Source organism: Mustela putorius, unplaced genomic scaffold (assembly GCF_011764305.1).
Source record: "Mustela putorius furo isolate JIRA1106 unplaced genomic scaffold, ASM1176430v1.1 tig00000095_pilon_pilon_pilon, whole genome shotgun sequence".
Lineage (NCBI taxonomy): Eukaryota > Metazoa > Chordata > Mammalia > Carnivora > Mustelidae > Mustela > Mustela putorius.
This window is the reverse complement of record NW_025421280.1, coordinates 33,089,593-33,116,065: the sequence shown is the minus strand read 5'-3', so window position 1 is coordinate 33,116,065 and position 26,473 is coordinate 33,089,593. Positions and strand designations below refer to the sequence as shown.

Sequence of the window (26,473 nt, the reverse complement as noted above, 5' to 3'; positions counted from 1 at the left end):
CAAAAAGGAATACTTCATTTAAGTGTAATACTGTCTTTATGGACGTACCGTGGTCGGAAAGTGAAGTTAAAGGTCATGGATACACGTGAGAAGAGCACGGGGGTGGGGGGTGGGGTGGGACCTCCCTGGAGCCTCGCACTCTAAGCCCCACCTGCAGAGGAGGGGAAAGCAGAGATAAATGCGGACTTATCTGGGGGTTGGGGGGGGTGGCGGCTGGGGATTGTCAATGAGCTGCTTCTAGGAGCTTAAAATAAACCTCACTGCTGGTTCTGGGGCCAGACACACAGGCACACAACTCTGGTACCACTTCTCAAAGCCGCCCCCAGTCGTCCCCAGTCCGCTCTGGTTTTGCGCCCTCTCCGACTTACAAGCGCGCGCATGCGCACACGCAACCCGTCGACAGTCCAAGCTCTTTTGTGTCCAGTACCTCCCTTCAGTCACAATCAAAGCAAGCCAGAGCCCATCAAGCCAAGAAACCCCCCTTTCTAGAGAGCAGCCAGCGCCCCGCTTTACTGAATGAACGCGAGCACTCAGGGCTGTGGTTTGGCTCCGTCACTGGCGGCTGAGCGCAGAGACCCGGCCGAGAGGGCACGGGACCCCTATGAGCTGGGGACCTCAACTCCCTGTCATAAGGCACTTCCCAAGGTTCCGAACCCATCCCCTACCCCAGGTTGTTTTTTTTTTTTTTGGGTTCACGAAAGGAAGGAACTGGAAAGAAAATGATGTTAAGATTTCTGGGGGACAGAACAGGCCATGGAGGAAACTGCGTGTGTCTGGCGAGCCCTACTTCCAGCAGGCTCTGTGCCAGGCAGCTCCGGAAAGCCTGTACGTTGTTAAAAAAAAAAAAAAAAAAAAAAAAAAAACCCAAAACAAAAACCTCCAGCTGGTCCTTGTTTGGTTTTCGGCAAAGCCTGTCTCTTTAAGTGTGCGCTGGGAGCCCTCGGGGGCAGCCAACTTGTAATTGTGCACACATGGAGTCTTCGCAGCTTGCCCTCTGCTTGGACAGCGCGCGCATGCCCCGTCGGCCGCCCCCCGCCCCTTCGACGGGAAATTCTGGAGTCTAGGGAGCCGGAGGGTGGCCCTTTTACCAGGGTTCTAAGCCCAGGGACTCAGCAGCTGCTCTGGGAACCCGATTCATTTCCTGCATCCCCAGGCCTGCAGGATTTTCGAGGAAAATTAATATGTGCCAGGGCCTCCACGCAGGGAGGGGATGGCTTTCTGGGTGATTTTTTCGGTGTCCACGGCTCACACATCTCGGCTGCTGGGTCCTGAGCCCTCTTACTTGAAAGCAGAAGGAAGGACTCAGCTTCCTGCCCTGAGTGGCAAGGACAGAATCTGTTTTGCGAAGAGACCAGAAGGAAATTCTCCCAAGAAAGCGGTCTGGGGGGAGCGGACAAAACACTATTATAGGGCAGACAATGAAATGTGGGGTGGGACGGGGGAGGGGGCGCGTTAAGGCCCCGCAGACGTGACCCGTGCATAGCAACATTCAGGATTAAAATGAAAATATGCGATTCCAGTGACTTTCAAATTTGGCAACAAGGAATATGATTTCCTCTCCTCCCCTGATAATGACTCAAAAATACAGGATTTTCCCTTTCACCCTGCTCCGTCCATAATTGCCAGTTGATTGTTCTCCCTGTTCTTCATAAACCCACAGCCCGGCATCAGCCGCTGGCGCCAATTTATGGAAGAATTTAGCTTTAGTCTGCACTGCGGCGGCTTTGAACTGGCATACCAGGAAAAATCCACTTTGGGCTGCAGTTTTGCTGCTGTCGAGGGCTCCTGGGAAGCAGAAGAAGAACCCACTTGCCTTTGAGACGTGGGCTTTGGTAGGTCTCCGTGGGGGCTGGCGAGGAAGGAGACAAGGGACGAAGGCCGAGGGCCGGCTGGCTCTGGGGCTGCCTCTGGCCTCCCTCCTGGTTACTCTTCAGCTGAGGATGACGCAGGACTTTCGTCATCAGACATCGGGGCAATCTGAAACAAGAAGCAGAATTCTTGTTCGACATCATTTCCAGGGCCTGCAAGGTGCCAGCTAGGTTGGCTGGCCCTGGGGCTGAGGTGAGTGAACAGGAGAACTTGGTCCCTCCGCCTTAAGGAGGGGATGTTGAGAGAAGGGCATGGAGGCTGAGGAGGATTTTCATTACAGATAAAGGACAGCAGGGGAATGAGAATGGAGAGCGGTAGTCCAGGCAGGGGGCCTTCTGAGCTGAGTGAGGTGGGGCTTTCCAGCAGTGCAAAGGCCCTGCGGCAGCAGCAGCAGCAGCGGAGAGGCTGAGCAGATTGAACAAGGGGCAGAGGAACAGAGTAGAGGAGGAGGTGAGGGTGTTTGTACAGGGCTTGGGTGGGCTCTGGGGATGACTGGCTTTTTCTCCATGTAGGGGGACAGCCACACAGGGCTGTGAGCCGAAGAGGGCTGTACCCTAACTCGGGTGTTCAAAGTGACCCCTGCTTGCTGGGGGGAGTACAGACTGAAGGCAGCAGTGAGGGTGGAAGCCAGGCAGCCTGGATGGAGGGAACAGGAGTGGTCTAGGTGGACAGTGATGGAGGACTGGGGTCTGTCCCTCAGGAGCCCCAGGGAGCGGGACCACACATCAGACAACAGCTCCACACCTGATCCTATCACCCCCCTCTTCCAGTTGAAGAAACTGAGGCTGAGCTGCGCCCCAGGTGATGCCCTCAGCACTGCAACTGAGCCCCAGGTGTCCCAACACCCTGGGGAATGAAGCTGGGGAGACCTAGAGCCTCAGTAAGAACCTGGAAGTCATGTGGATGATGGAAGGCTTAGCTCAGGGACCCTCACTCTCCCGGACCGTCTGGGGGGTCACCATAATCAATACCCACCATGTCACCTTCAAGCCGCAGCTTAGATGAGCCACAGGGAGGCCAGGGCGAATGCAAGGAGGAGTGAGGAGGAAGGAACAGGGAGTTTCCTGCCCAAGGTCTGGAGACAGATGGCCCTCGGGGCCTTCACCCCCTCCTATCTGTGAGACTCGGGGCCAGGGACGTGATCATTCTAAGCCTCTGCTTCCCCACCTGAAAACTGGAAAGGGTAACTGTACTTTAAGCAGCTGAATTGGGCTCTCATGTATGGTTCAAGACCTCATGGCTGAGAGGCACCTAGAATGCCGTCCATCAGACTAGAAGAGCTTGTCTCCTCCATCAGACAAGATCAGTACTGCTTTAGAGACCTATGAGGAGTGCCCCTGTCTCCCCCTTCAGACTGGAATGGCTCTCTCCTCCATTAGGCACTTATGATACAGCAAGAACCAAAATTATCCTCCTGTTAGGCTTCCAAAAAATGTTCTGCTAACAGACATCATTTTTTTTTTTTTTTAAGATTTTATTTATTTGTCAGAAAGCGAGTGCACAAGCAGGGGGAGTTGCAGGCAGAGGGAGAAGCAGGCTTCCCGCCAAACAAGGAGCCTGACACAGGACCGGATCCCAGGATCCTGAGAGTCGAACGCAGACGCCTAACCAACTGCGCCACTCAGGCGCTCCTAACAGGCATCATTTGTCAACAACCCTGATTTCTGTGCTCACATAAGAGAAATGCCAAGTTAGACATGAGTTAGGTTTCTTTACAGTAAGATATCCCAAGGCCTTGAATACACTGCTTCGAGGAAAAGCCAAAGTCCTCACTGCAGCCCACAAGGACCTGTAGTCATGGTGTCACCTCCTTGCACTCATCTCCACCCACTGTGATGCTCCTCAAATACCTCAAGCATGCTCCTGCCTCAGGACCTTTGCACTGGCTGCTCCTTCTGCCTGGACAGCCACATAACTCACTCCCCCATGTCCTCAGTAGCCCCCATCTCTCAATGTCCCCTCCTGTCCTATTTCAGATTTTTTCCCAGCAGTTATCGTCACCTGGTGTGATATACTGATCTGTAAATATATATGTATACATATACACACACACACAGAAACACACATACGTGTGTGTGTGTATATATATATATATATATTTTTTTTTTTTAAATCTGCGTATTTTGTATCTTGCTACGATACCCGCTCTGTTGGTGTTTGATACCTGCTCTGTGGGGGGCCAAAACCGTTTCCTGTTTGGTTCAGGGCTGTGGCTCCCAGGGCCTATCATGCAGTGGGTGCTCTGTAAATATTTCTCAAGTGAGTGGACAGGTCTCAAATGGAACCAGACAGGTCCAGGTTCAAATACTGCTACATACTCTCAGCTGCCCATGCCTCATTTCCTCACGGGAGCACGAGGAAAGTTCAATAAACATGGGTCCTAAACGGCACCAGCCCTTCCTAACCGTCCGCCCCCGCCCAGAGTGCCCCCGACTCCCCACTGCCCTGCCCGTGCTGACACTCACTGAGCACTTGATGTTCATGCGGGAGTAGAGCATAGACGCGATTTCACTCTGCCCGGCGTCCAAGGCCACCATCAAAGCCGTGCTCCCGTCCTGAAAAGCATCCACTGCTATGAGGAGGCCCCGCGTGGTGCGCCCGCCCTCCCCGGAGTGCCTCGGGCAGGGAACTCACTCGGTCAGTGAGTGCGATGTCACAGTTGGGTGTAGCCAGCAGGAGCCCCGTGATCTCCTTGTGGCCGTGCTCACAGGCGCACATGAGGGCTGTGGAGCCGTCGTCGTCCTGCACGTTGACGTCCGCCTCACAGGCCAGCAGAGCCCTGACCACGTCCACCCGCCCGTGGCTGACCGCCAGCATCAGGGCCGTCTGCCCCGCCTAGGCAGGGCAAGGAACAGGTTTATAGACCATGCGGGGCCCCAAGGCAGGACACCATTGCTCTGAAACCTTCAATAGCTCCTAAGTACTGTGATGGTAATGGTATCCCCACCTGGCCTCCTTCTAGATCTCAAACAATTCCTCCCACCACTGGGCCTTTGCACTCCTCCTCCTGATCCCTCACGTCTGGTGTTAAAATGTTTCCTCTTTGGGGAGGTGCTCTTGCCTACCCACTCCCATCCCCAATTTCCTTGCTCCCAGGAGTCAATATACATGTATACATTTATTGAGCTAAGACTTGTACAGTTTTCTGTATGTCACTTGAATGGCAATAAAAATTAAATCAACGTTCATTAGTGGATGAATGGAAAAACAACCTACAGAATATTATTCAGCCTTAGAAGAGAATGAAGGACTGATGCTCACAGCACCACAGCTGGACCCTGGAAATATTATGCTGGCTGGAAGAAAAGCCAGACACAAAAGAACCGATACCACATGATCCTATCCGGAATTGGCAAATCTAGAGAGAGCGAAAACAGACTGGTGGCTGCCAGGAGCAGGTGGAGGGGGAATGGGAAATCCGTGCTAATGGCCCAGTGCATCTGTTTGGGGTGACAGGAATGTTCTAGAAGTCGGCAGAGATGATGGTTGAACAACATTGTTAATGTACTAAATACCACTAAATTGTATACTTTAAAAACGATAATCTTTTAAAAAATTATTATTACTATTTTCAGAGAGAGAAAAAAATGAGTGCATGCCTGTGCAGGGCAGGGGGCTGCAGAGGGAGAGACAATCTTCAACAGGCTCCACGCCCAGCCCCGAGTCTAACAAGACAGACGCAGGGCTCGATTACGACTGGAGCCAAAATTAGAGTTGGACGCTTCACTGACTGAGCCACCCAGCACCCTATTTTTAAAAAAAAATTTTGGGCCACCTGGGTGGCTCACTGGGTTACAGCCTCTGCCTTCAGCTCGGGTCATGATCTCGGGATCGAGCCCCGCATCAGGCTCTCTGCTCAGCAGGGAGCCTGCTTCCCTCTCTCTCTGCCTGCCTCTCTGCCTACTTGTGATCTCACTCTCTGTGTCAAATAAATAAATAAAATTTTTTTTTTTTTAAGATTTTATTTATTTATTTGTCAGAAAGAGAGAGAGAAAGCACACAAGCAGGCAGAGAGGCAGGCAGAGGCAGAGAGGCAGGCTCCCTGCTGAGCAAGGAGCCTGATGGGGGACTTGATCCCAGGACCCCGGGGATCATGACCTGAGCCGAAGCCAGCTGCTTAACCCACTGAGTCACCCAGGCATCCCTAAATAAAATCTTTTTTTTAATTTTTTATTTATTTATTTATTTATTTAAAAGATTTTATTTATTTATTTGACAGAGAGAGATCACAAGTAGGCAGAGAGGCAGGCAGAGAGAGAGGAATGGAAGCAGGCTCCCGGCTGAGCAGAGAGCCCGATGCGGGACTCGATCCCAGGACCCTGAGATCATGACCCGAGCCGAAGGCAGCGTCTTAACACACTGAGCCACCCAGGCGCCCCTAAAATCTTTTTTTTTTTAAAGTTTTTTTTTTTTTTTGGGACGCCTGGGTGGCTCAGTTGGTTAAGCGGCTGCCTTCGGCTCAGGTCATGATCCCAGCGTCCTGGGATCGAGTCCCACATCGGGCTCCTTGCTCAGCAGGGAGCCTGCTTCTCCCTCTGCCTGCCATTCTGTCTGCCGCTCTCTCCCCCTCTCTCTCTCTGATAAATAAATAAAATCTTTTAAAAAAAAGTTTTTTTTTAAATTAAGATTATATTTGTATTTTAGAGAAAGAGAGAGAAGGAGAGCAGAAGCAGAGGGAGGGAAAAGAGAGAAGCAGACTCCTTGCTGAGCAGGAAGCCCAACTCGGGACTCGATCCCAAGACCCTGGGATCACGACCTGAGATGAAGGCAGACACTTAACCAGCTAAGCACCCAGGTGCCCCTTAAGTAAACTCCACTCCCAACATGGGGCTCAAACTTAGGACCCCCAAAGCAAGAGTCACATGTTCTACCAACTGAGGCAGCCAGGTAGCCCTAAGTGGATAATCTTATGTATATTTCACCTCAGTTAAAATAAACTATTGACATTTTTTTTTTTTAAAGATTTTATTTATTTATTTGAGAGAGAGACAGTGAGAGAGAGCATGAGCGAGGAGAAGGTCAGAGAGCGAAGCAGACTCCCCATGGAGCTGGGAGCCTGATGTGGGACTCGATCCCGAGACTCCGGGATCATGACCTGAGCCGAAGGCAGTCGTCCAACCAACTGAGCCACCCAGGCATCCCTTGAAATTGTTTTTAATTAAGGAACTAAATCAACAGAAAAGCCAGCAATGAGGGTGCACCTTGGTGGCTCTGTTGGCTAAACACCTGCCTTCAGCTCAGGTCATGATCCTGAGTCCCAGGATCCAGGAATCCTGGAGTCTCAGGATTGCATCTGACATTGGGCTCCCCGCGCAGTGGGGAGTCTGTTTCTCTCTCTCCTCTCTCCCTCTGACGCTCCCCATGCTTATGCTCTCTCTGTCAAATAAATAAATAACATCTTAAAAAAAAAAAAGAATGGGTTTCTGGGGTGCCTGGGTGGCTCAGTGGATTAAAACCTCTGCCTTCGATTCAGGTGATGGTCCCAGGGTCTTGGGATCGAGCCCCGTATCGGGCTCTCTGCTTAGCGGGGAGCCTGCTTCCTCCTCTCTCCTTGCCTGCCTCTGCCTATTTATGATCTTTGTCTGTCAGATATATAAATAAAAGCTTTAAAAAAAAAAAAAAAAAAAAAGGACTGGATTTCTAAAGCTAGACCATCAAGGTTCAAGTCCCACCTGTTCTAGTCTGGCCGTGAGAAAATGGGTGCCTTTCTGAGCCTTGGCTCCCTTGTCTGTGGAGCGGGGATTCTCCCCCAGGACACGGAATAAGATCACATGTGGGCTTGGTGCACACCCCGGACCCAGTGAGCGGGAAGGGCTGCCTGGGTCCACAGTACAGAGGGCTTGTACCTGGCTGGCTTTGGCATTGACGTTTCCGAGCCGGAAGAGCTGCAGGACCGTCTCAAGGTCCTCCTGGGTCTTCAGGGTGGCCAGGGCAGTGAGCATGATGGGGCTGTAGCCAGCACGGTTTTGCTTGTCCACCTGGCACACACCTTGGGGGGGATGACAAGGAGGACGCGGGACCTCAGACCCCAAAACTGAGGGGGGGCCCACGAGAACCAAGCAGCATCTCCCTCAGCGGCGGCCAGATTCCTCCCTCCTCTCATGTTGAGAGCCCCATTCTGCCCCAGCGCCTCCACCTCTGGCCACACGGCCCATTAGAGGAGGGACTTCTAAGGGGGAGACTGTGTCCGGTCCCTCAGCTTGGAGACACTGCCATGGGTACCCAGGTTTAGGGCTGATCACAGGGGTTGTTCTCCTCTACTGGTCTGGCAGAGCCAGTCTCCTTCAGCATGGCCTGTGTTTTCTCCATCAGATTGTGGGCTCGGCCTCCTTCATCAGTCTGGGAGGCTGTATCTTCCCTGTTAGGCCAGGGAGGGGCAGATTTCTCCCTGCCTGTTTGAGGACCGTGTACTTTTAAGTCCCAGATGGGAGGCTATGCCCTTTTCTCAGACCAGGGCTCCAGCAGTGTCACCTTCATCACACAGGGATTCCTGGGGGGAGGAGGGAACCTGAAAGGTGTACGTGTTGTGCCTGAGGCCATGTGTGCTTTTTTCAGTTTGCTGGGGCTACGGGTAGGGAGGCTAGCGTCTCCCCCACCAGACTGGGACAGCAGCATCTCCCCCATCAGACGGGGAGGCCGGTGTGCTCAAGAGGACAGCTGGACCTCCGCCATCAGACCATCCAGGACGGGGGAGCATCCAGCCCAGCCGCCCCCGCCCCACTCACCGCTGTCCAGCAGCTGCCGCACCACAGGGAAGTTGGCGTGGGACACGGAGTAGTGCAGCGCCGTGTTGCCGTTGCTGTCGGCAATGTTGACCACGTAGTCCAGCAGGCGCGCCGACATGGCCCGGAAGGTGACCAGGTGGCGCCGCACGAGCTCGGGGTGGGCGTCGCTGCGGCAGGCCAGGCGCAGCCACTCCTGCAGCACCGTGGTGTAGGCCACTTTCTGGCCACAGTGTGGGGGGGAGGGGAGGGGCATGAGGGCGGCCGCAGCCTGCTCCCCACTGCCTCCCACCCCTGACAAAGCCCCGGGCGAGGAGTGTGGGTGTGGACACCCCCACCCTGAGCCACAGCCTCCAGGAGAAGCGGGAGCAGCCCCGCCCAGAGTCACCCCCAACCCCCTCCCAGACAAAGACTCTAAAGGGACTCCAGGCACCAAAGGCCCAGCTGTGCCCCCAGGGAAGGCGTGAACATCTCCATCCTGGTCTTCAAAGGCAAGTACAGGCCCCCAGGAAGAGACATGTGGCACTGCCTTCCCTCAAGCCCCCAAAACAACAGGAACCGGAGGTCAGGACTGCTGGCAGGCAACCATCCTCCGGCTCCTCCTGCCGCCCCGGCCCCTCTCCAGGGCCTGACTCCAGCACTAACCCCCCACTCCTTCCCGAGCTCTCGGCTTGGATCCTGGAGTCCCTGTGAGGCCGGCACAGGGAGATACTGCGGCTGAGAAGCTGTAGTGGGGCGGAAGGGGAGGAGGGGACCCCAGGCCCAGGGCCCCGCCGTACCAGCTCCCGCTCAGTCAGGGCATTGGGGTTCTCCAGGTACTTTTCCAGGGCCAGGCAGGCGGAGATGAGGTCAGGGCTGAGCTCCATCCTGCCAGGGGCAGATAAGAGAGAAGTTTACTTCCGGAGTGCTCACCTAGGCCTCCCAGCTGACCCCGACATATCCTAAGAGAAAGTGGACACGCAGGCTAACGTTTATTCCAAGCAGGCAGTGATGGATAGAGAAATCTTGGCCCGAGGGCAGATTGTTCACCAGGGGGAGAAAAGACACCAACGGGATAAGCAGGTGGGGCATATGTCCCAAAGACAGTGAGTGGCTTAAGGACAGACTTTGTCTGCCCCTTCAGTTCTAACTCCAACAGTCCAAACTACCCACATCAGGCCCTTTATCAAAGCCTGCAGACCTTCTGATGGCCAGAAGGAGAAAGTGCTGGTTCGTTAATTCAGACTAAGGTATGCATGACTGATGGGAAATACCCTCAGAGGGCACGAATGGTGAGATCTGAGGCGAAGGTCACCTACCTCACCCCCTCCGAGTCCCTCCCCCCCAGAAAACTGACCGGATCTCTTCCTCCGCACTCGCTCCCGCCGCTCCCTCCACCACGGGCAACTGCTGACTCTCCCCAGATGGCTGGCGCTCCTCCTGGCTGCTCTTGGCCACTGCCGTCCCCGAGGGCCTGAGCTGCGGGGCTTCGGCCACACTTGGGACCCTCTCCGCTGGCTCTGGGGCCTCGTTCTCTGTGCTCTCGTTGTCTGAGAAGTTCTCTGCCGTGCTGGAGTCCTCAGATGAGGACTCGTATCTGGGACGGAAGCACGGGCGGAGTGAGGAGACACCGCATGTGGGAAAGGACATGGGCTCTGAGCCCTTGACCTCTCCGCACCTTGGTTCCCCCAACTGTTAAACAGGGAACAGCCGCATGAGCCTCACAGGGCCTGGCGCACAGTAAGTACTCCAGAAACACCAGCTAGGGCTGCGGCCGTGCTTGGGGTGGGAGGGGAGAAGTACTGCGCTCACCTTCTACTCCTTGACCCCTTATGCAGGTCTCACTGTGCCAGACCCTCACCCCACTGCAGACGGGTCCCTCTGGTGCTTCTTGCTGCCTCTGGACCACGTCTAGGGTCTGGCATTCAAGGTCCCCAGACTGTCCCTGTCTACCACTTCCTACACCTTTTGCTTCTCATGGATGTCACCGCTGCCTCCCCCGACAGCCTTCCAGGCTGTGCCCTCCACCGGGACTGCCCTCCCAACCCCCCTCTTCCCTCGGCTGGCTAGCTCCTCCCCTTCCCCAGCAGCCTGGGGCCTCCGAGCGTCCCCATCGGGGCTGAACTGCGCGCCAGTGCCCGAGGCCCCACTGGACCAGGAGCTCCATCAAGGAAGGAGCCGAGCCTGGCATCTTAGGAGGACCAGTGCGGAGCAGCAGCCACCACACAGGCTTGGGGGTGCCTACTCCCAGTTGCTGTGTGAGCTCCAGCAAGGCATCCAGCCCTGTGTGCCTCAGTGTCCCCAAATGTCTACAGCGCCTTGGTTAAAGGAGTGAAGCGATGTCCGGGGCCTAGAGCGGGGCACGTTCTTGGATATGAAAAACCAAGGAACCAACAGGAGGGCAGAAGCTGAGGAAAGGGTGGGAGCGAGGGGTGGGGGCGGGGCTCCTCTCACCCCCCATTGACCCCCACAAACTGCAGGCTCCTCTGGTGGGCCGCGGCGTCTGCGGGCTCTTCTTTGCGCTTCATGATGGACCGCACACCTGCTGGGGGCTCGCCTGGGGAGGATGGGGGAGGCGCGTAAGAATCTCCCAAAACCAGGCCCTGTACCCGCCGGGCCCGTCCCCTGCGGCCACCCTCACTCACCTGCGCCCCCCGCTGCCTCTGAACCGCGCGGGGCCGCGTGCCTGGTGGACTCTGTGTCAGCAGGCTCGCGGGCGCCCACTCCGCCCGTGCTCTTCTCAGGCTGCGCTGGGGGGTTCGCCGCCACCCCTGGGGGTGATGAGGAGGCCTCTGCTGGATCCTGCGGGAGCCCTGCAGGGGCAGGAAGAGAGGTGCTCACTGTGGGTAACCCCCGCAGTTAGAGCTGCCTCCTCGGGGTCACATGCCCTGGGCCAGGCGCTCAGAGGGCTGAGGCTTGGGTGCTTCCATGAGTCTTCCCCACCCACGAGATTCTTGTTACAGATAAAGGAAACTGAGGCACAGAAGGTTGCCTGAAGTCACCCAGTGAATGAGCAGCAGAATCCGATTCCAACAGCAGTCTCTTGCCTGCACTGGCAGCTGGTCAGGGACAGGGAGGACACTGTGACTCTACAGTCCTGGCTGTGGCCCAGCACCCCCCACCCCCCCCATCACACTGAGTGCTGTCTGGAAACAAGCTTTTATCAGAGCCAGACTCCCCGTCATGGTAGGGACTCAATTCTCCCATGAACAAGCTGTGTGACCTCAGGTAAGGCGCTTAACCTCTCTGTGCCTCAGGAGAATGACATGTTCTCCATCATAGTGGTGTTGTGCAGACTGAAGACAAAATGTCAGGGGGAAAGGAGGCTCAGAACGATGCCTGTAACATCAATAGTGCTCAAGGATCATTTGTTAATTCAAGAGAACTGTAAGCACTACTTTCTTAAGATTTATTAGTATTTCTTTTTTTTTTTTTAAAGATTTATTTATTTATTTGACAGAGAGAGATCACAAGTAAGCAGAGAGGCAGGCAGAGAGAGAGAGAGGAGGAATCAGGCTCCCCGCCGAGCAGAGAGCCCGATGTGGGACTCGATCCCAGGACCCTGAGATCATGACCTGAGCCGAAGGCAGCGGCTTAACCCACTGAGCCACCCAGGCGCCCCTTGATTTATTAGTATTTCAACAAAAGCAACGCTGTGTTATAGATATCACCGCTCCCTTCTGAATTTGGAAGCTAGTAACACTATAACAATCAGGAAAAAGAAACAATAAGGGTTATTAGGAAATAAATGCTTTTTAAGATTTTATTTATTTATTTGAGAGAAAGTGAGCGAGAGATGAGCAGGGGGAGAGGGAGAAGAAGATACCCCACTGAGCAGGAGCCGGATGCGGGGCTCGATCCCAGGACCCTGGGATCATGACCTGAGCCGAAGACAGACAAGTAACCAACTGAGTCCCCCAGGGGCCTCAGAAAATAAAAATTAAAGGCCCACCCAGGTAGGGGTGCCTGGGTGGCTCGTTTGGTTAAGTGTCTGATTCTTGGTTTCAGCTCAGGTCATGATCTTGGGAGTCATGGGATTGAGACTCGGAGTGGGATCCGAGCTCAGTGCAGAGTCTCTCTCTTTCCCTCTGCCCCTCCCACCTCACTCCGAGGAGCATGCCTGCTCACACTCACTCTCTCTCTAATAAATAAATAAAATCTCAAAAAACAAACAAAAAAAACCACCCCACCCAGGTAATTTTCAGTCTGGGAAGATGAAAATATTCTGGAAATGGAGGGTGGGGACGGTCACGGAACAGTGTGAATGTGCTTAGTGTCACTGAACCGGACACTTGAAAATGCTGAGATGGGGGCGGGGCGCCTGGCCAGCTCAGTCAGTGGAGCATGGGATGCTTGATCTCAGGGTCATTAGTTCAAGCCCTACGATGGGCATGGAGCCTGCTGAAAAAAAATAAAGATATTAAAATAAAATGGTTAAGATGGTAAGTTTTATATGATGTATATACATTACCACAATTTGAAAAAACCACCCAGGTTTTTTCAGGTTGAGCAGAGGACAAAGGTGACTCTGTGGGCACTAGGTCCCAAGGGTGCTCATTGCCCATGTGGGAGTGGGGGGGTGGCAGGGACAAGATCCCCAACCTGGAGCCAGGAACAGAGGTGCCACTATGAGTGGCTGTCCCCATCTCAGGGCCTGCCTCAGGTTCCCCCAGGCCACGTGTGGCTAGCGTGTGCCTGTTTCCCCCAGGACATCTCATTTCTACCCTTGGGCATGCGCTCTGTGAATGAGTTCCTTTAAATTCCCTTTAAAAGTTACACTTTTTTTTTTGTTTGTTTTAAGATTTTATTTCTTTATTCGACAGACAAAGATCACAAGTAGGCAGAGAGGCAGGTAGAGAGAGAGGAGGAAGCAGACTCTCTGCGCAGCAGAGAGCCCGTTGTGGGGCTCGATCCCAGGACCCTGGGATCATGACCTGAGCCGAAAGCAGAGGCTTTAACCCACTGAGCCACCCAGGTGCCCCAAAAGTTACACCTTTTTTTTTTTTTGGCACAGTGAAGACTTTTTCAAGTTCATGACCACTGGAGCTAAGAGCAGAGAGAGCCAACAGTCGGCACAAGGAAAGCATGAAGAACAGATGAGACACAGACACAGACAGTCGATGGCGCCCAGCCCAGGGCGTGGTGGGCCCTGCTGGCTTCCAGAACCGTAGCCCAAGCCCCTGGGGGGAACCAGACACACCCTGGGGTTTTTCTGTGACTCTCCTGATTTCTTTTTTAAACTCTGTCAATAAATTCACATCCAACCAACCAACAAAACGACTCTGGGGCCAAGCAGGCTGTGTCAGGAGACACACAGGCCAGTTCCCGGTCTGGGTGATTGGCCCCGAGCTCCGGACTCCTAATTCCAATACCTGCAAGGTCCTGCGTTCTGCGCGGTGAAAGCAGCCAGTCACAAAAGGACAAATAAGGCAGGACTCCACTTATGACTCCACTTATGTGAGGTCCTTAGAGGAGTCGCAGTCACAGAGACAGGAAGTGGATGGTGAGCGCCAGGAGCCGGGGGAGGGAGCGGGGAGTCAGTGTTTAATGGGGACAATTTCAGTTTGGGAAGATGGAAAAGCTCTGGGGACGGATGCTGGTGACAGTTGCACAACAACGTGAATGTACTGATGCCACCGGACATTTGAAAGTGGGTCACGTGCTCAGTTTAATGTTATATGTATTTTACCACATTTTTTTAAAAGTGAAGGGGGAAGGAAAAAAAAAAAGAAATAGAGCAAACCAGAGCCCCTTCTGCCTCCAGGGAAAAGCAGGCCCTTGTCTGGAAAAGCTTGGACAGCTCCTTCCAGTGCGAGGAGTTCAAAGTCAGATGCTAACGCTAAAACAGCAATAACAATAATAAAACCGATCACAGGTATTAGTGTCATTCTACGAAGGAATGAGGCAAAGAGATACCACAGTTTCCACGGAAGAACTGAAGTCCACGACTAGCTAAGACAACTTTACCCAAGAGGGCAAAGATGGGGAAGCTGACTGAGGAGAGAGTAAGCCATTCCAAACAGCCACAAGGGCCCACACAGCATGCACTGCAGAGGGAAGAAATGTGCCCAAGGAGCAAAGGCCAGAAGGCCTGACCCAGGCCCCAGCTGAGGGAAGCTGGGGTTAAGACAAAGGGGCTTCCACAAATTGGTGGGAAAGGTGGCCTCTGGGGTGTGACGCTGGGAAAAAGCAGCTGATTCGACCCAGGAAAAACCAAGCTGGATCCCTACCTCACACCTTAATGCAAAAACTCTGAAGGATCAATGTAGCTACCGGATGAAAATGTAACAAAGTATTGGGGGCCTCAGGAGGGGGAAGATTCCTTCAAAAATTCCTCAAAGAGGGGTGCCTGGGTGGCTCAGTGGGTTAAAACTTCTGCCATCGGCTCAGGTCATGATCCCAGGGTCCTGGTATCCAGCCAGGTCGGGCTCTCTGCTCAGCAGGAAGCCTGCTTCTTCCTCTTTCTCTCCCTGCTTCTGCCTACTTATAATCTCTGTCTGAAAAAAAAAAAAATCCTCAAATATGGGGCACCTCCATGGCTCAGTCTGTGAGGTGTCTGACTCTTGACTTTGGCTGGGGTCATGATCTCAGGGTCATGCGGTCCTTGAGCCTACTTAAAATTCTCTCTATCCATCTCCCTATTCCCTGCTCACTCTTCCTAAAAACAAACCAACCTCAAACTACATATGAAAAATACAAGATGATCTCACTCACATGTGGAGCTGGAAAAAACCAAACTCCTAGATGCAGAGATCAGAACGGTGGTTTCCAGAGACAGGGGGGTGAGGAAATGGGAGAAGGGGGTCAAAAGGTAGAAATTTCCAGTTATGAGATAAATAAATCCTAGGGATGTCCTATCCAGCATGGAAACTCTGTGAGCTGACAGATGTTAACTAAACTTACTGTGGTCATCACTTTGCAATATATACAAATATGAAATCAGTATTTGTGTACCTTGAATGGGTACAATGCTACATGCCAATTTCATCTCAATGAAACCTAAAAAAAATTTTAAAAATTAACTAAAGAAGAAAAGAAAAATACGATGGGCTTAACTGTATCCGACATGAAGATTTCTACTTCATAAAACAAAAACAGAAACAGAAAAACAACCCTCACAGACAAAATTAAATGACAGAACAGTACACGCTATAGGACGATATTCACAATGCCAGAAATGACCAAGGGATTATCTTTTACAATGAGACTCAATAAATTTTTTCTGTAAGGGACCAGACAATAAATATTCTCAATTATGGAAGCCAGAGGGTCTCAGTTGCAAAAGTAGCCCTGGGCAGTATGCAAATCAGCGGGAGTGGCCAAGTCATGATAAATTTAAATTCCATATAATTGTGCTCATGTCACAAAATGTCCTTCCTTTCCTATTGTTCAACGATTTAAAAACATAAAAACCCCTTCTTTGCTTGGGAGTCTATAAAAACATGCAACGGGCTGGATTTGGCCCAAAGGCTGTGGTTGCCAACCTTGATTCTAGAATATGCCAGAACTTTTCAAAATCGCCCGAGGAAAAACGGACAAAGGCTAAAAGTAAGTGATTTGCAGAGGAATCTTATTAAACGTGTATGGTGATGCCAAATCTTACCAAAAATAATCAAAGAAATGCACATTAAAACAAGGAGATACCACTCTGCGCCAGCGTCGATGGGCAAAACATAAGAGAAAACTTCGCACTGGTAGGTATGTGGGGGAAATGGGCACCTTGGATCCAAGCGTGGGTGATGGGTGTGTGGACAGGGAGAGCTTTCCCAGAAAGGATCAGACAAAACGTGGAGTGAAGTGGTGAATTCCCTGTGATTCAGCAACCCCAGGGGAGGCGACATGTGCAGATAACGCGGTCACGGCTCACGACAGCCAGGAACTGAAAGTCACCCACGTACCCACCAAGGGGGCACAGAGAACAAAAGCGTAGCATACACCTAGGACAGAAGGCTACACGATCATTACAAGGGGCTCAGTGGGTAAAATCCTCTGTTTTCTGCTCAGGTCATGATCTCAGGGTTGTGGGATTGAGCCCCGCATTGGGTTCTCTGCTCAGCAGGGAGCCGGCTTCCTCCTGCCTCTCTTGCCTACTTGTGATCTCTCTCTGTGTGTCAAATAAATAAATAAAATCTTTAAAAATAAATAAATAAGTAAATAAAAAATAAAAAAACAAGTAACAAGCCCGAGGTAGTAGCATCAGGGTGGAGAGTTCAAAAAGAGAGAGAGAGAGAGAGAGAGGAAAAAAAAAGAAACGGCAAGATTTTTCCTTCGGAAATCACAATACCATTTTAGGAAATCAAGCATGCACAGAGCATATTTTTCAAGGACACTGAAATGTCTAAATAAGCTTCTGGAAGGTGGATTGCAAGGAATGATAGTACACGGGCTGTGGGGGGGTGTGGGGAGTGAGAACAGCAGAGAGCTGGGGTTGGCCAACGACGGACCGTGGGCACCATTTCTGCATTTTTGATGGTTGGAAAAAAACAATGAAGAATGCTCTCTGGGACATGTGAAAATTACATGAAACCAAATTTCACACAGCCACGTCTGTTCCTTTATACATTGTCCAGGCTTACGAGCTACACAGAACTGAAGCACTAAACTCATTAAAATGCATACATGAAATATGCAAAAAATAAGCTCTTGGCAATTAAAAAAAAAAAAAAAGAAGAAGAAGCAAGCAGAATTGAGCCATTCTAACAAAGATCAGGCAGCCCACGGAGCTGAAAATATTTACCGACCCTCCACAATGAGGGTGGAAGGTGAAGGTAGAAAAAAAATCAAGTTAAAACGAGAGAGCTGGGGCGCCTGGGTGGCTCAGTAGGTTAAGCCGCTGCCTTCAGCTCAGGTCATGATCTCAGGGTCCTGGGATCGAGTCCCACATCGGTCTCTCTGCTCAGCAGGGGGCCTGCTTCCCTTCCTCTCTCTCTGTGATCTCTTCCCTTCCTCTCTCCTACTGTGATCTCTGTCAAATAAATAAATCTTTAAAAAAAAAAAAAAAGAGAGAGAGCTGGTGTGCACAGACCGAGGGAGCTGGTCGCCGTGAGCTGAAGAATTTAAATGAACTCGGTTTGGGCCTCCTTTGGGCCGAATGAAATTCTTTTTTTTTTTTTTTAAGATTTTTATTTATTTATTTATTTGACAGAGAGAAATCACAAGTAGATAGAGAAGCAGGCAGAGAGAGAGAGGGGGAAGCAGGCTCCCTGCTGAGCAGAGAGCCCGATGCGGGACTCGATCCCAGGACCCTGAGATCATGACCTAAGCCGAAGGCAGGGGCTTAACCCACTGAGCCACCCAGGCGCCCGGGCCGAATGAAATTCTTAAAAATGTAAACCACTCAGTCACCCAGTGTGGGAAGGGAGCGAGGCCACAGGGGTACAAAGCAAGTTGGCAATAATCATGGGCCTCAGAAATAGTCCTCCAGGGGCCAGTGGGTGGCTCAGTTGGTTAAGCGTCTGCCTTGGGCTCAGGTCATGATGGGATCGAGCCCCCTGTGTGGCTCCTTGCTCAGCGGGAAGCCTGCTTCTCCCTCACCCTCTGGCACTCTCCCTGCTTGTGCTCTCTGTCAAATAAACAAATAAAATCTTTTTTTTTTTTTTTTTTTAAGATTTTATTTGTTTATTTGAGAGAGAGAAGGAGTGAGAGCACAGGCAGGGGGAGTGGCAGAGGGAGAGGGAGAAGTGAGCTCCCTGCTTTACAAAGAGCCCAGTTTGGGGCTTGACTCCAGGACCCTGGGATCAGGACCTGAGTCGAAGGCCAATGCTTAATCGACTGAGCCACACAGGTGGCCAATAAAAAAAAAAAAAAAAGTTTGGGACACATGGGTGGCTCAGTTGGTTTAGCATCTGCCTTGGGCTCAGGTCATCATCTTCTCAGGGTTCTAGGATCAAGTCCCACATCAGGCTCTTTGCTCAATAGGGAGCCGCCTTCTCCCTCTACCTGATGCTCCCCCTACTTGTGCTCTCTGTCTCTCTTTCTGTGACAATTAAATAAATAAAATCTTAAAAAAAAAAAGAGCTTTTCCAGAAACCTTCCCAGAGAAAACAGGAGATGTGAGGGTTTTCTGCGTAACACGGATGATAATGACCTCCGCGGCTGCCCAGTAAATGCGGCATCCCAGGAATTTTTAATGAGAAGTAATGCCTTTGGGATCATGTTAAATCCAAGAAACCAAAGGCGAAGTTTGAATCCTGGCTTCAGGAACAGTGGGCAATCACTCTGGGCCTCCATTTCCTCATCCCTAAAATGGGGATGAAAATACCACCCACCATGGCCTCCAGGTGCCTTGGGGGAGGTAAATGAACTAAAATATGAAAAGAGCGTCTAAAAATGCTCAGGCCCCCTAGGGAGGCTGCCTAACTGCTTTTTCAAAGTCAAATAATGCAAGACAACACACTCCATCACTATCGGTTCCCTGTTGCTGTTGAAAAATACGTATTATTTTCTGCATTAAAAATTTCAGAAGGAGGGACGCCTGGGTGGCTCAGTTGGTTGGACGACTGCCTCGGCTCAGGTCATGATCGAGTCCCGCATCAGGCTCCCAGCTCCATGGGGAGTCTGCTTCTCTCTCTGACCTTCTCGCTCATGCTCTCTCTCACTCTCTCTCAAATAAATAAATAAAATCTTAAAAAAAAATTTTTTTCAGAAGTTAAGAGTAAGTGCTGACAACAGCTGTGTCTGGGCGGTGGTGGGTTTATGGGGGTTTTGCTTTGTGTTCCAGATTTTTCTGTCACTTCCCAAACTTTCCACAAAGAATATGAACTGCCGTCACAGGAATGTTTTGAATGGAAGCAAAGTACATTTCAAAGCCTCCGAGCCCCCCCCCCCCATGGGCATGCCCAGTGGCCCCTTCTCCCAGTGATCTGCTGGGGGTGTCCTTGGAAGGTGGGGGGATGGGACTTGCTGAGGCCTCCAGGCCTCTGCCCGCCCAGCCCGACCCACCCTTGTCAGCCTAGGGGGAGGGCTGCTTCTCACCCTCCCCTCCCTTCCTTGGCAATGAGGGAATTCTAGATGGCAGAGAAGGTCTCCTTGCCGCCTCCTCCAGGGAGTACTCCCGGATCTACCCATCAAGCTGGCCGACCTAAACCCACAGTCCAACCGTTTGTCAAGTTCTGTACTATCTAATCTCATTTTTCACAGGGCTTCGCCCCAGTCTGCAAGCCCTACAGGACCCATCTCTGATACTCCACTACCTCTGGACCTCGCTTCTCTGGCCTCATCCCACTCCACCTGCTTCCACACCGTGATGTGCTCCAGCCCCTCCTCACTTCAGGACCTTTTGCCCCTGCTGTGAACACTCTTCTTCCCACCTCTGTGCCAAGGGTCTGCCTCTTCTCTTTCACGTCTTGGCTCCAAGAGCCAACAGCCTGACGCCACGGAACACGCGATAGAAACACACGCATTATACCTCGAGCTGATCTGGTGACACTGGGCTGTCATGACCCCCGATTTGCAAATGAGGCACACGGAGGTCAAGTAACTGGCTCAAGGGCACAGAACTCGGGAGCAGGGAAATCAGAACTAGAGCCCCGGCCGCCAACCCATAGAGTGCTGCCTGGCCCGTGAGCCTGCTTCATCTACCTTCAAACACATTGTCTCTGAAATGATATTTCTTCACTTATTTATTACAGGGCTTCTCTTGCTTACCGTACAGCCTCTTTTTTTTTTTTTTAAAGATTTTATTTATTTATTTGGTAGAGATCACAAGTAGGGAGAGAGGCAAGCAGAGCGGGGGGGGGGGGATGCAGGCCCCCTGCCGAGCAGAGAGCCCCACACGGGGCTTGATCCCAGGACCCCGAGATCATGACCTGAGCTGAAAGCAGAGGCTTAACCTACTGAGCCACCCAGGTGCCCCGTACAGCCTCTGTCTTTTTCACTGTTGCGTTCCCAGTGAGTAGAAGAGTGTGGCACACAGCAAACGTTCGATGAAAGTCTGCCGAATGCGAGGACACTGAAATGAACCAGCACACTCCAGTTCGTCCCCAGCAAAACAGAGACTGGGACTGGCTGCAGCAAGGACTTAAGTGACACACATGGAAGAACTTTGGGGGGCAGCAGCCTGCAGAGAGACACTATTTATGGGTGTCCTACAGGTAGGGAGTCCCATGGCTGCCTGAGGCGGCATGTCTGGAATGAAGGCTGCCTCTCAGAAATCCCAAGGCTGAGCTGGGCAGGGCCCTTGGCTGGGGGCCAGAGTCAAAGGGCCGGGTGTTTGCGATGGACACAGAACAGAGGAGTGGTGTTTGGAGCTGGCCAGGAACACGGAAAAGCAAGAAAACACAGCTGGGTCCCCACCCTCCAGCTTGTGCCCCGGGGTCCTGCTGTGGGGCTCTGACATTGGAGATTGGGATGAGGACCTGAGCCTTACCTCTCAGCCCTCTGTAGGTTCAGGCTGACCTCAGTCTAGATCCTGGCTCAGCTGCTTCCTGACTGTGTGACCCAGGGCAAGTACAACTTTTCCCTGAACCTCAGTTTCCCCAGCTAGAAGCAGAATGGGCCTGAAAATTATCAACAGAAAAAGCAACGAGCAGGGACTGGGGGTTCACTGTGCCCGGTAATCCAAAGAGTCCTGGAGGTGGGGACTATCGCTACACTACTTTATAGACAGGAAAGCTGAGGCTCAGAGAGGTGAAGTCCCTCACCTAGGGACTTCACCTAGTCCCTACATCAAGAAGTAGAATCTGAACACAGGTGGCTTGAGTATAAACCCCATACTCTTCAGCCTTCCACAAGTGAAACCCTTACCACAGCACCTGGCAACAGGCTAGCACTTGATAAAGAACAGCTGTCATTATTATGAATCATTCCAACAGCTTCTCCCAAAAGCCTAAGGGTGGCAATAGTAGGGCAGCTGTCATATTGCAGATCCCACATCCTCTTTCCTGGCATGAGGACTCAGCACTTCCTCTGGGAGGGGGGGCACCCTTTTGTTCCCTCAAAGGCCACAGGACTTGGGTGGAATGCCTCTACCCCTAGGATCTGGGGTTGGGCAGTGAGGGACACCGTGACTGGTTCAGGGACGGGCACATAACTGCCACCAGCCAATGAGGGGCACCCATGGGATTTTTTTATTGGCATTATTTCGACTGAGAGGCTCACTTTCCACTGATATGGAAGGACAGATGCCTGGAGTGGTGGGGCTACTTTCACTCACCTGATAAAGAAGACCCCAAGGTGCAGAGAAGAGAGTTAAAGATCCTTGATGATACTGAAGCACCTAGATCCAGCTATACCTGAAGCTGTCTCTAAGTTACATGAGTAATACTTTTCCTTTTCATTACCTACACTAGTCTGAAATTGGTTTCTGCCATTTACTAAATAAATTGGGTGAGCTTTTTGGCCCAACAAACCAACAGTCTTAGGGACCCTCTCTCAAATACTTCCTGTTTTCTGGATACGTACAATGTACTAGACACGAAAATGCACACTTAATCAGATACCGATTTTTCTGCATGCTTCCCTACAGCCCAGAATTAGTGGCAAACTGTCCCCTTTTTTGCAGGTGAAAAAACAGAGGCTCTGAGAGCCAGAGTGGTTGGTCTGATGGAAGGCCGCGGCTGGGGTTAGACCATGGCATTCATAGGAACAAAGACGACATCTCCACCATCCTCCCCCCATCCACTATGGCTCACCTGCCATCCTATCACAGCTTCGTTCCGTGATGCTGATCTTCTTCACCAGGTGGATGTTGCCAGTGGGCGCAGTGGATGCCGGGAACACTGTCTCTACCACCTCATGGCTCCGGAACACAGCAGGGCTCTCGACCCCTCCAGATGTCACCAGGGACCGCAGCCCTGTCCCATAGGGCTCCAGACTCTGAGCGCGCTGTGCAGGGGCCCCAGCAGCCGTACTGGCCACCACTTCCACCTCCCGAGGGCCCTGTATCACCCGGACAGTGTCCACGCGGATGGGGCTGTCTGGTGGTGGCCGGGCCTGGGGCTGGCGGTCAGCCTGCCGAGCCTGAGCTGCCTGCAGCTCTTGGAGTGCTTTCTTGAGCTGGGTCTCCAGCACGGCGACCTTGGCGGCAAGGGCTGCCTCCCCGTCAGGCACCCCCAAGTCCCGTTCCCGGACCCAGGTGCCCACGCTCCGGGTCTCGAGCGTCACCGGGTCCTCGGAAGGCTCTGGGAGGTCCAGGCAGAGCTCGCTGCGGGCTCGGGCCCCCGTGGGATGGCCCAGGAACTTCTGGCTCTTGAGCTGTACTGTGAGCTGCCGCTTCTCTTCCTGCAGCACAGAGAGCTTCACCTGGAGCACGGGGATCAGCTTCACCTGCTCCTCCAGCTGCCGCAGCTTCCGCAGGGCACCTGCCATCTGCTCCCGCACGTGGGCCAGGTGCCCGGCGCTAGGAGGCACAGGTGTGGACAGTCCCGAGCCCCGTGGGGTCGTCGGTGGCAGCCCCACACCCACCAAGGAGCTCGTGGAGCCTGCTGCGCTGGGGGTCAGGGAGCCCAGGCCGGCGGGCGCGGCTGCCTGGTCCTCCAGGCGGCGACGGGCATCCAGCAGCGTGCGCTCCACACGCGGGTTGAAGCCGGCTCGGGTCTCCAGGGCGCCATACTGCGGGTAGAAGCCTCGGCCACAGTAGGAATAGGCCGAGTGGCGGCTGTCCCCGCTAGCATTAGAGCACAGAGACTCGGTGGATGTCCACCAGGAGCCGGGACCCCGGGGCAGCGAGCCGAGGCGGGGCCGGCGCTGCACAGCCACACGCCGGAGCGTGTGGCCTTTCTCGATGTCGTCCACGTACTTGAGGAAGTCCAGGTCCAGGCGGTAGCCGTAGGGAGTCTCCACGGAGTATGGTGGGTCAGGATCCTTGGCAGGGAAGGCAGGCGGGGAGACTGGGCCGGGGGTTCCTGGGGCGTGAAGAAAGACCACAGCCTCTGAACATGGCTGTCCCCTCCTCAGGGCGAAGACTCACATCCTGGGGAGGGTCCGGGCCTCTTTGCCCAAGGGATGGGAGCCCACTGGGTGCTCAGCTATGACTCCAGGGTCAGCACAAGGCCCGGTCACCTCCTTGGAAACCCTCAGGGCAGGCCCGTGCCTCCTCCCTCCACAGCCCCCATGGGGACCCATCTCTACCCCCATCTCTCTACTCCAGACCCGCCCCTTTCCCTGAAAGACTGTCGGCCCCATCAGCCCCTGTGGGCAGAGCCAACCCTCATTCAGGCCCTCAGGGCAGGGCTGTGCTCTATCCTCAATACCCACCTCCCCACACCCCCTCCCCCAGAGGCTGGGCCATATCCTTCCCCCAGGCCCCCAGGCAGGGCCCTTTCTCGCTGAGTCTCCTGACCTGGGAAGGGGCCTGACCTGGGAAGGGGGCCGGAACGTGTAGGACTTGGGCCATCCTCTCTTCTGCAGACGTTCCTCAAGAGTCCCTTGGGGCCTATGACTCAGATCACCTGCAGCGCGGGCTGAGGCAGACCTGGGGAGAGCAGATATGAGCCTGAAGTCAGGGGGAGTCTGCGGGGGAAAGGGGGGGCGGGGATGGGGCTACCCCTCCCTCACAAATATCCCCTTCCCCAACCCCCCCCCCAATGCATAGGAACACACTAGCTGGGCTTCTGGAAAGGGATTTGGGGGGGGAGGGTCCCTGCGGCCTGGAACAAAGAAGCCAAACCTCCCTGCCGCCCGCACATCTGTCCGGCCCCTGGACAGGCTCCAGCTGTTCCCACAGCCCCGCCTCCACAAGGCCCTGGGCTGGGGGGCCCCAAGCCCGACAGGCCCCACCCTTCCTGCACCCCTCCTCTCAGCCCAGGCCAGAAGCTGGCTACAGGGACAGATGGAGGCAGAGGTGGGCAGGGGACTGGGGCACTAAGTGGGAGACCGTCTTCCTGCAAGGATCTGAGAACATGGAGAGACAGGGGCGCAAGGAGAGATGGGGCTCAGGGTAGGGGACCCCAAAGCAGAGCGGGGTCAGGCCAGCCAGAGTGGGGGCGGTAGGGAAAGTTGGGGGGAGGCAGTGAGGAGCAAAGCCTTTCCTCTTTATGGAAACAATTTTCTCTAAAAATAAACAGTTTCGCTGCCGGGCTACACGAGAACTTCCTGCCCCCCCAGGATGCGTCCGGCTCGGGGGCGCAGCAGGGATAGAAGGCCGAGTGGTGGCCAGGGAAGTCATGGGGGTGGGTGGGGGGGAGGAAGTAAGAGAGGGTGCCTGGAGGCTGCGAAAGGGAGGGACAATCAGAGCCTCTCACTAACCCCTCCTCAGCCCTGGAGGCCAGCCAGGACCCCTTTGTCCCCAACACTCAGGCTGAGCTTGGCCAGTCCTTTCTGCTGTCTGACCTCTAGCTGCCCTGCTCCAGAGGCCCCAGCCCATCCCACCAAGGAGGCCCCTTCCTGGTCTATGGGTGCCAGGGCAGTGGGTACCTGGGAGGACTGGCCAGGCAGGGCACCTGCCGGGCATGAAGGCGGGCTGGGGCTCCAGGGGCAGCCAAGCTTGTCCTGTCTCACACCCTGCTCGCCTCTTGCTTAGTCTGTCCACGTCTCTCCACGTCTCTCCGCGTCTCTCTGCGTCTCTCCGCGTCTCTCCACGTCCCTCCACGTCCGTCTTGGTCTCGCTCCACTTCTCTCTCCCTCTGTCTCCACGTCTGTCTTTCAACGCCTGAAGCACAGTCACCAATTGTATGAAATTCAGTTTTCACCTGCTTGGAGGTTCACCCCCTACACACCAGGAAGTGATCAAAAGTATTTTCTGGAGACCTGAGAGAGACTGGCGGCAGGAAGAATTCGAATAGCCCGTGGTGGCCCCTGGAGGTGAAAAGCGGCCAATGAGAGTAATAACCGTAATAATCCTCCAGCCACTGATCTGATCACAACATTCTCATCAGGCCCCCGTCTCGGAGGCAGAGAAATGTCCAGTGACTTGCCCAGGATCATCACAGGAGGAAGTGGCTGGGTCTGAACTTGAACCTAAGCTTGGCAGATTCCCCACTGCCAGGGCCACACAACCCTCACCCCCAACTCCACATCCCTCTGCCCATCTCCCACCGAGACTGAGGTCTGAGGGTATCCAGTCATCTGACCACCCTCTATGTGCTAGGATGACGGCAGGTCTAGAAAGCAGATGGAGGTGAGGAGTGTGGCAGCTGAAGTCCCTCTCCCTGTATGGGACCCTAAGGGTACAGAAAAGGAAACACCGGGTAGGAGAGATGGAGAAAAAGGGAGGCGGGACACTCCAAGAGGGGACACGGAAAGAGGCGCGGGGTCCCGGGTGGGTCTGAATGTCCCGCGGGGTCTCCCAGAAGCCCTTCTTCCCAGCCAAAGCCTGACGTCTCTGGGGTCTCCCCGCCCCAAAAATGGGGGCAAGGGTGGCCCCGCCCCGTGCCGGGGGGGCGGGGCCTGCGGGGTCCCGGGCTAATGGCAAACAGCTGCCGCTCCCCACGCCGGCCCAGCAGCCAGGCCGAGGCCCAGCCCGGCCGGACGCCCGGACGCCTTCCCGCCGTCTGGGGCCTGGCTCGGCTCGGGCGCCGAGGAGGGCGAGGGGGGACAGAGCGGGGCTAGAGAGATAGACAGGAGGACCGAGATGGGAGAAAGAGGCAGAAGAAGGGCAGTGATGCGGGAAAGGGGCTGGGCGAGAAGTACAGACGGAGGAGGATGCGGCCGGGGGAGAGAAGCAGGGACGGAGTCAAAGACGGGGAGGGGACAGAGACGCGGGGAACCAGACATTCAAATTACGAAAAGTTTGGACTTAGACGGTGGAGTTGGAGGCAGCGGCTCTTAGAGAACGGCGAGGTCGCCGCGCCCCGGGATTGGGGGTGGGTGGGATGGGGAACCACGCTCGAACCCCGAAGCGGACTCGAACCCCGACCCAACCTCACTCAGGTCCTACCCGCCTCGCGCGCTCCGGCCGCCGCCGTCCCTGCGTCCCGCCGCCCGTGCGTCCTCCGCGCGCCACCGCCCGGCCGCCCGGCCCTCGG

The 26,473-nt window shown here is 54.0% G+C and overlaps 1 protein-coding gene across 2 annotated transcripts; it reads right to left on the bottom strand.

Annotated features, from left to right (window-relative positions):
* Positions 1 to 1,115: 1,115 nt before the first annotated feature.
* On the bottom strand, positions 1,116 to 26,459 carry KANK2 (KN motif and ankyrin repeat domains 2). Of its 2 annotated transcripts, XM_045083848.1 has the most exons (13): positions 26,386 to 26,459; positions 24,924 to 25,158; positions 23,868 to 23,982; positions 22,202 to 23,413; positions 11,216 to 11,383; positions 11,025 to 11,127; positions 9,928 to 10,167; positions 9,371 to 9,458; positions 8,595 to 8,814; positions 7,716 to 7,858; positions 4,504 to 4,704; positions 4,335 to 4,424; positions 1,116 to 1,977 (listed from the first exon to the last, which is right to left on the bottom strand). In XM_045083848.1, exons 3-13 carry the CDS (start codon positions 23,902 to 23,904, stop codon positions 1,924 to 1,926), a joined length of 2,556 nt encoding a protein of 851 aa, XP_044939783.1. In that variant the 5' UTR covers positions 23,905 to 23,982; positions 24,924 to 25,158; positions 26,386 to 26,459; the 3' UTR covers positions 1,116 to 1,923. The 2 variants fall into 2 exon arrangements, with proteins under 2 accessions (XP_044939783.1, XP_044939788.1); XM_045083853.1 differs by lacking the exon at positions 24,924 to 25,158 and having other exon boundaries at positions 26,386 to 26,457.
* Between the last annotated feature and the right edge of the window lie 14 nt (positions 26,460 to 26,473).